Source organism: Myotis davidii, unplaced genomic scaffold (assembly GCF_000327345.1).
Source record: "Myotis davidii unplaced genomic scaffold, ASM32734v1 scaffold19, whole genome shotgun sequence".
In the NCBI taxonomy this organism is placed as follows: domain Eukaryota; kingdom Metazoa; phylum Chordata; class Mammalia; order Chiroptera; family Vespertilionidae; genus Myotis; species Myotis davidii.
Window position 1 is genome coordinate 333,592 of NW_006289854.1, and position 9,054 is coordinate 342,645.

General features: G+C 39.8%; 1 protein-coding gene across 1 annotated transcript in view; it reads right to left on the minus strand.

Moving 5' to 3' along the window:
• The window catches only part of VRK1 (vaccinia related kinase 1), a 48,270-nt gene that overhangs the window by 15,381 nt on the left and 23,835 nt on the right, over positions 1-9,054 (minus strand). Inside the window, exons 4-8 of the mRNA XM_006762709.2 lie at positions 7,696-7,765; positions 6,659-6,746; positions 2,265-2,373; positions 2,057-2,149; positions 46-178 (exon numbers count right to left, since the gene is read on the minus strand). Coding sequence (XP_006762772.1) covers positions 46-178; positions 2,057-2,149; positions 2,265-2,373; positions 6,659-6,746; positions 7,696-7,765 — 493 coding nt within the window. The remainder of the gene's footprint in view (positions 1-45; positions 179-2,056; positions 2,150-2,264; positions 2,374-6,658; positions 6,747-7,695; positions 7,766-9,054) is intronic.

Below are 9,054 nucleotides of genomic sequence, written 5' to 3' on the forward strand. Positions count from 1 at the left end.
TGAAATGTTAGCTGTGCATTTCTTGCTCAGCTACTGCTGACATACCCACGCCATTGTGCGCGTCGATGCTGGTGAACTCAATAGTGCCATCATGACATCTTTTGGGGTCTTCCTTATATTCTTTATGACTTCCATCTGGGCAGTAGCGATATGCAAGGCCATAATCTACCAGGTACACCTATAAATTTGTAAGCGCAAATTTAAGCCAGGAGACTGCACCCAGACAAGGTAGGTCCTGTATGCAAACAACAGCAAAGGCTTACTCTGAAAGGCTCACTTAAAGGAAAGTGTCAGATGACCATGCAGCTACAGTATAGACAGTATCACCTGACTTTGATTACTTTCTGGATAAGTATGTTATACTTCTCCTTAATCTTCTACTGAGCAAGGATTATAAACCCCATACTTCTCCTTACAGTCTGAAAAAAAAACCAAAAAAACTGAGCACAAAGCAGACCATCGTACTTGTTGAGATACAACTGCCACCCTCTGGTATAATCCTGCTAACCTTCATTCCTCTGCTTCTTCACTTCTAAAATAATCAAATATCAATTCACTTCATAGAAGTGTTTCAGATCATGATTTAAAAAACTTTTAGATGAGGTTCTTATCTACATTTAAGTATTATATATTAAAGTCAAGTCTTCAAAATTAAAGCTACATTTTAATGTTACATACACACACATCCGTGGACATATACATGTGGGTCTCATTAGCATACAAATCCAATAACCTGGGCTTTCTCTATGCCAGAGCCTCTATTACATTCCTAGTTCTGGGAACTGTCTCACAAACGTATGCAGCTGGTCACAAGAGGGAAGTGAAGTGAAAATATGGGGATGGATCTAGCACATACATCTAATACTAGAAAAATAATCGCATATGCCCAAAGAATAAGAGAGCTGCAAAAATACTTCCCTAGAAACAAAAGGCAGCAGGTTTTAGTCAACTGCAAACTGAAATAGGCTGTACTATTATTTATGATATTGCATAAGTCCAGTCTACTTCAATTAATAGAATCCTTACCGTTTGGGGTCTTAGCTTTGTTTTGTTTGTTTCTAATCTAAAACAAGATGGCTCGCAATTCTGTGACTGCCTTTAAGCTTTCTGCATGAGCATGCTTTAGTATAGCAGCTTTCTTCTGCATATGCATATAGATCTCTATGGCCACCATAAAGGAGATGGGAGGGGAAGCAAATATATGGGTGATAGAAAAAGAAAAAGGAGCCTAAGTTAAAAGGAACAAATAAGCAAGAAGTTAAAGACAGGTTTGAGGGAAAGAAAAATGAAGTACGGACTACTGCCATAAACACATTTAAAATGTTTAAATAATCTTTTCTCATACAAGATCAAGTTAGTAGAGAACATACAGAATGGAATAAGTACAGTAGCCCAACAGTGAAATGTCAACTAGACCTTATTTACCAAAATCATAGAAACAGTTATAAGAAAATTGTATAGATCCATTGATTCCAACTAAACTTAACTCAAATAAAGGTAAAGTAACATTAGCTTTTCTCCTTTCCTTAAAAAGTAAAAATTACAAAGGAAATGTAATAAACTAAAAAAAAAAATGCAAATTTAAATTTCAAACACTAAGGGCATACAAATTTAGACAGCTACGTTATTTCTGTAAACCAACTGATTTGAATAATCAACATGTTAAAGACCAAATTTCTCAACAGAACACTTACATTTGATGGATTTCTTGAACAAAGGAAATAAAAACATGACAAAGCAGACAGGCAAACATAATTCATTGGTGCACTATATAATTTTAAGCTTCCACCCCCAAGCAGCTATTTGAAATTCATTTTGTATCACAAGCACTTCTTCTGAATATTATTTAGGGCAAAACAGCCAACTTGATAAAGTGCCAACAAATAGCATCAACAATGTAAAATGTTAACTAGAGAGAGGTGTCAAGAAAAAATATTATTATTAGCATATCTACTTCAAAAAGTAAAACTTCTGCATGGGTTTGAAAGTTCAAAGCAGCCATATTAGTTTTCAAACAACAGGTTTCAAATTGTAGAAGTTAAAGTTATAAAACTACCTGGTCAGGATCCTTGCAGCTCAGAAGAAGATTTGAGGCCTTGATATCTCCGTGCACATACTCATGCTCGTGAATATATTCCAGAATATCCAGCTGAAAGCATCACATAGAGTAAGTTAACGCAGTACCCAATACCAACCAGCAGAGGACCAAGCTTCAACACAACAGCTTCACTGGGTTAAAAACAAGGAACATGTAGCTCACATACAATTCTTAAGCTTAGCTGCAAGACAGTTTTCCGAGAAAACCTTTTGGCATTTGCTTCATATATTTTCTGAAGGTCACTCCCAAAGCGATCCATGATCATAAATCTGTAACTGGAGACAAACAAGAAAAGTCAATGAACAAAACAGACCTCAGGAAAACTGACTGTAGTGAGTACTCCTGTCAGAGTGATTTTTCAAGGCAATGTTTAGGAAGAAAGAAGAAAGAAAAGGAAAGAAAGATAAACATTTGAAACAGTTTCTTCTGACTATAATTCTCAAGAGCCTCCTCTTGGTCTCATCTAGTAAGAGGAGACCATATGCCATATAAAATAACGCCCACAGAGAATCCAACAGATTCATTCACAGTAAGGACAAAACAATCTGAGGGAGAATATCACTGTTTTTTTCTGACAGTTAAAGTTAATGTATGTTTCTGGATATTAGCTTCCTTCCTGTGACAGCTTTTCTCAATTTGTAAGGCACATTTTAGCAATATTAGTACCATTCTGTTTAAATCAAGACTGTCAAGAGATGCTGTAACAATAGCTAAATTCAGCCCGGCTGGTGTGGCTAAATGGCTGAGTGTCGACCCAGGCACCAAGAGGTAGCTCATTCCATTCCCGGTCAGGGCACATGCCCAGGTTGTGAGCTCAATCCCCAGTAGGGGATGCACAGAAGGCAGCCAATCGTTGTTTCTATCTCTCTCTTTCTCCCTTCCTCTCTCTGAAATCAATAAAAACATTTTTTTTAATTTTTTAGATAAATTCAATAAAATTGTTTAAATCGTGCAAAAGAACTATATATTAAATACTCAACAGACAAGATTTGGAGAAGAAAAAAATATTCTGAAACAATGTGAAGATTTTTGGTTTTGTCCTGGCCAGTGTTGCTCAGTGGTTTAAAGTATCAGCCTTCGGAGAGGCCACAGGTTTGATTCCCTGTCAAGGGCACGTACCTAGGTTGCAGATTCAATCCCCTGCCCCAGTCAGCACGCAAGCAGGAGGCAACCAATAGAAGTGTCTCTCTCACATCAATGTTTCTCCCCCTCCCTCCACTCTTTCTAAAAATCAATGGAAAAATATCTCAGGTGAGGATTAACAACAACAACAAAAAAGACAAGTCAAATAATAAATTTAGAATTCTACCCATTTTTATACTAGAAGAGAATTAGCAATCATCTTTTGTGAACATCTTTAATAAGTAATTAATGTCTATGGAAGTAAAGTTATTTGCCCAAAGTCATACAATTAGCCAGTGGCAAATGTAAGAGTTTCCAGTGCCTTAAACTCTAAGATAATAAAAAGGGAACAATAAATTTGACTGCCTAATTCCCTTTGTACAACAGGTTTTCAAAGACTGAGGGGTGACCAAGGACACATGTACATATTACAAATAAGTGATATGTATACAATTATTATAAAACGATAGGCCCAGTGCACGAAATTCATGCACTTGGGGGACAGGGGTCCCTCAGCCTGGCCTGCGCCCTATCACAGACCAGGAGCCCTTGGGCCTAAGCCAGCAGTCAGACATCCTTAGCGCTGCCACGGAGACGGGAGAGGCTCCCACCACCGCCACTGTGCTTGCCAGCCATGAGCCCAACTTCTGGCTGAGCAGCACTCCCCCTGTGGGAACGCACTGACCACCAGGGGGCAGCTCTTGCGTTAAGCGTCTTCCCCCTGGTGGTCAGTGCGTGTCACAGCAACCGGTTGTTCTGCCATTCAGTCATTTTGCATAGTAGCTTTTTATTATATAGGATAATATATGGGTAACAATAACATAGCCTCTACTGACAGTCTGAAAGAGGGCTGAACCACAATTGTTTAATTCCTGGAAACTTGGATAAACAATGCAAATAATGGGAAAATATAAATCAGTATAAATAATTTAATAATAACAGATAACCTTTTTATACAATCCTGATACTGTTCTAAGCACTATATACATATTAATTCAAATCAGTTACAGGGATAAGTAAAGATTTCTGGCACACAAAAAAAGATTTTTGTATCTGTACTTTTATAAGAACCAAAATGATTGTTTTTAAGAGATTCAACCTAAAAAGCAAATCAATACCTTAGACTAAGGTGATTTAATGCTCCATTTTAGGAGACACTTGCAGCCACTTTATGTGATAGAAAGAAGAGGCTGGGAGGCAAGAGAGCTACTAGTAAATGGTGCTCTAAGGACTAAACCTGCGTGTCTGGTTCCAGAGTTCCTGTGTTCCACAGCACCCTCCAGCCCATGCCGGGAGTTCTCTCCTGCAGCTCCTGTCAGCTACCTTAGAGCCAACCGGCGACCTTCACCACCTCCCCAGGCCTGATCACTTCACAGGAGCCACACAACAAGCCCTGTTTAACTGGCTCTCTGCTTTATCACACAATAAGTGATAAAACTGTATAGGCAAAATGTGCTATGATAGTGTGGGCAACTTTAAGAAAAAGCACCATTCCCAAACCAAAAGAAGGAAGGGAGAGAGGAAAAGAGAAAAGGAGGGTACGAGGGAGGGAAGGAGGGAAATGATATGATGATTGCAACTAACATTTTTTTAATATATTTTTATTGACTTCAGAGAGAGGAAGGGAGAAAGAAAGAGAAACACCAATGATGGGAGAGAACCATTGATCGGCTGCCTCCTGCATGCCCCCTACTGGGGATCGATCCCGCAACTCGGGCATGTGCCCTTGACTGGAATCAAACCTGGGACCCTTCAGTCCTCAGGCCGATGCTCTATCACGGAGCAAAACCAGCTAGGGCACAACTAACATGTACTGAGCCCACACTCTGTGCCAGAACAACCCCCTTACGAATTACGTTTCAATTTCATCTTCAGAGTAACTCCATAGAGTCCTATTATCCCATCTTAACTTACTTAATCAATCCTTGATCTATACTATTTCTCCAGAAAATTCCATAAAAATATAGACTCTTGTTCCAGCAAAACCATACATAACAAAATATAATCTATCATATTTTGGGGAAATCCTAAGAGGTGCATGGTTCCAGAATGAGAACCTTCAAGGAGACCTCTGGCTCCCACCCAACACCGACCTCCACTCCACCTTTTCTACCCAAGCCCAGGTCTGGCCCGGCATTCCATCCCCTCCCACACAGCCAAGTGCCTCCCCACGCCCATCTGTGACCGCCTTGCATGCCCGAAACTGGTTTCAGAAGGACCTGATAGAACTCTGACCAAGAAAACAGGACAGGCCCTAACCGGTCTGGCTCAGTGGATAGAGCGTCAGCCTGTGGACTCAAGGGTCCCAGGTTCGATTCCAGTTAAGAGCATGTACCTTCGTTGCGGGCACATCCCCAGTAGGGAGTATGCAGGAGGCAGTTGATTGATGTTTCTCTTTCATCGATGTTTCTCTCTATCCCTCTCTGTAAAAAAAATTCAATAAAATATATTAAAATTAAAATCATCATTCTTCCCTTTAAAAAAAAAAAAAGAAAAGAAAAGAAAACAGGACAGAAAGACTGCCACCAGACTCCCAAGGGTTTTCCTGACCAGGAAACTGAAGCTCATGGAAGCAATACCAGTTTCTGCTGTGGCTACTGTCTATATACGAAGCCTAGAAATGTGGCCGCCACCTGAGACCATATGACAGCGAGCAAAGCAAGGATGAGAAGGACAAAAGGGCAAGAAAAAGGAACCTGTGCCCTTGGTAATTACGTAAGAGAGCTGAGTCAGTTTCCTCTATTTGTAGATAAAGACATTCAAACCCCTTCCAAAATAAATCCATTCTTCAAATCTCAGCTTCTAGCCTTCTTCCATGAAGTGTCATTCAAATATTTAAAAAGTATTGTTTATGCATCAAACTACTGGAGATTTTCTCCAACGCTACTATGCCAACAATATTCTCTACATTCTCTGAACTCCTAAGACCCATAAGAGTCAGAATCACAGAATTTAGCACTTAACTGTTCCCACTGTTTCATACATGTTTCATTTCGTTTTTCTCACCAGCCAGACTGAAACCTCATAAAAAGCAAGCCTCTGTGGGCAGCTTACAGCTCTAACATGAAATACTAAATTAAAAGGAATCCACTTTACATAAAGGACATGAAGTTTTTGGTTGCTTGTTTATTTTTAAAGACAAAAAGATGCCAGGCACATTTGGATCTGTTCCTGCTTGTCATCTGGGTTCCAGGCAGCTGCTCCCACACTGTACACGTGCCCTGGACGGCAGGGCCCCCTCTAACAGGGCACGGCAACCTGCTGCTGTGGGAAGCAGAGGGCGGCCACAAGGCTTTGCTGGCCTCTGTTGCGCACACTCCACAGCCCAGAGGGACGCCGAGCAGGTACTGTAAGTGCTCAGAGTACAATTCTTGGCTAAACCAACTACACAGTGAATGCTCAAAAAATAGAAGAGAAAAACAAAACGTGTATTTTTACCTTTTTCCATTTTTATCATGTAGACCAGACCCCCAATACTTAGGAACACCCAGGTACTTCAGTTTATGGGTATGAATCCATTTCCGAACTAAAAATCAAAACAGATGCTTGTGATTTCAATTCTGTTCGACATAAATAATCTTTTAAATCATTAGGAGAAAAATGTACTTATATGCATAATAAAATTTCACTTTTATTTATTCATAAAAGGAAACAGTATTTTATGACCCATGCATAAAAAGTAATTCGAAACATTTTTATTAACCCACAATATCTTGTTATTCTGCCCTAAACATTGTCTTTACAATGAAAAATTTGCAGAAAACATTTTAAAAAAATCAAACCACAGAATTCTGGTTGCAATCATATCCCTAAGTATACAAATGTTTACTTGCTTTCACAGAAAGGCTTCTCTTTTACCCCAATCTACAGGCTTAATACCTCATCCTCAAAGCCCTCAACCAGGAAACAAAGCTCTGGGGAGAGATGAGAGGCTTCCTTGAGAATGCCAGGCCTATTCCACCCAGGAGGCTGCCTGGGATCTGAGGTGGGAGTGGAGCGGGTGGATGAGAAGAGAGGGGAGGAGAAGAGAAAGGAGGGAGGACAGAGTAGGGAAGAGAAGAAAGGGTCTAGAGTAGCTAGAAGAGGCCCTGCTCTTTACCTTGATAATCTGCTCTGTTTCATCAATTATGACATCCCAACCCCACCCCTGGTTATGTTCCCCAGAATTCAAAAAAAATACCCAGAAAGATCCAGAGATCCTTGAGCCATACTCATGGATTAGGAGTTTTTTCATGTTTAACATTTTCTAAATTATACATCATTATTACTTTTAGTCTATATATCAATACAGGTAAAATTTTATAATAAACTCATTGAGAGGTCAGAATTCTTTCATACAAACCTCATGTAAATAGAACATACTTATGAAATAACAAAGAATCATAATATGAGAGCAATGCCCTAGTCTTAGCTTAAGCAAAAAGAAACAAGCAGTGGTGACGTTAAGGTGCAAACGCAGGCGCTGTGTTTCTTACTTTGCTCTGGTTTGGCAGCTCGCTGGTAGAACTTGAGTTCAGTAAAAAGAGGTCCATTGTCACTGGGCTCCTTGAAACACAGGCATCAGTTAGTGCGAGCAGTTGTCAAAATTACTGTTATTTTCAGCAAACTTTCAAAAAAGACTAACAAATCAACTTTTCTTATCAAACAATGTAGTTTTGATACTTAAGTTTATAACTATATTTAAGATTAAATCAAACTCTTTAGAAATGTTTCAGATATTCTCAGAATAGTCTATATTTTATTTTTCTCCAGTTCCAACTCTTTAAGTGATAAATTATACAAAATTAGACATATGACTCAGTCTTTGCAAAAGTTTAAGAAAAATTTTTAAATTTATTTTTATCTTTATTTAGCTTTCTTTTAAGAAAAGATGAGCAACCATGTTAATTCTTTCACCGAGCAGCTACAAGACATTTCTGAGATTCAATAAAATGTCAACAATTGACTTAACCAATTAGTGGCAAAAACCCCATTCCTTTTGTGTTTCTCCTGACAATTATACATAGTTTATCGGGACTGGCAGAAGCTGGCCTCCTCATGAAGAATATTCTGGAACTGCAGAGAGCAAGTACTGGCCATTTAACTGCAGCCTCTCCTTTCGGACCCTGATTCCCATGTAGCAAACTAAAGGGCCCTACAATTTACTTCCCACGTGACAATTTAAAGTCAAGAGGAGCTCTGGCCGCGTGGCTCGGGTGGTTGGAGCGTCCTCCTGTGCACCAGAAGGTTTGGAGTTCAATTCCTCGTCAGTTGCGGTTTTGATCCCTGGTGGTGGAGCATTCAGGAGGCAACTGATCAATGTTTCTTTCTCTTTCTCTGGAGATAACCAGTCAATGTTTCTCTGTTTCTCTCCCACTCCTCCCTCCCTTCCACTTTCTCTAGAAGTCAATGGGGGAAAAATATCCTCAGGTGAGGGTTTAAAAAATAATAAATAAATAAAACCACTCTAGACACGTAGTTCTAATATCTCAGATTTCTTGTAATTCAGAAAAACAGGAATCCAAGTTAAAGTACTTACAGAAAATCTACTAAGCCAACCTGCAGAGTCAGGCAGGACCTAGCTAAGACTGAGCATTCAGCAGCAAATAGGTGACAGACAGAACACTTGGATCAGGGCCGGCAAATAACCCGGCCTGGGTGTTACTGGTCAGTATACTTTCTCAGTCCAGCCTTGGGAGAATATCATCACCTCTCAGAAGCTGAATCTAACCATATACTGAGGGGGGGGCGGGGGGAGCAAATCACTAATTTTCAGTCTCAGTACCTCAGGTGTCACCGGAACCTGTGGCTCATTTCCTAGCTGCAAAGGAAGCTGGACAGACACGTGCATGTTT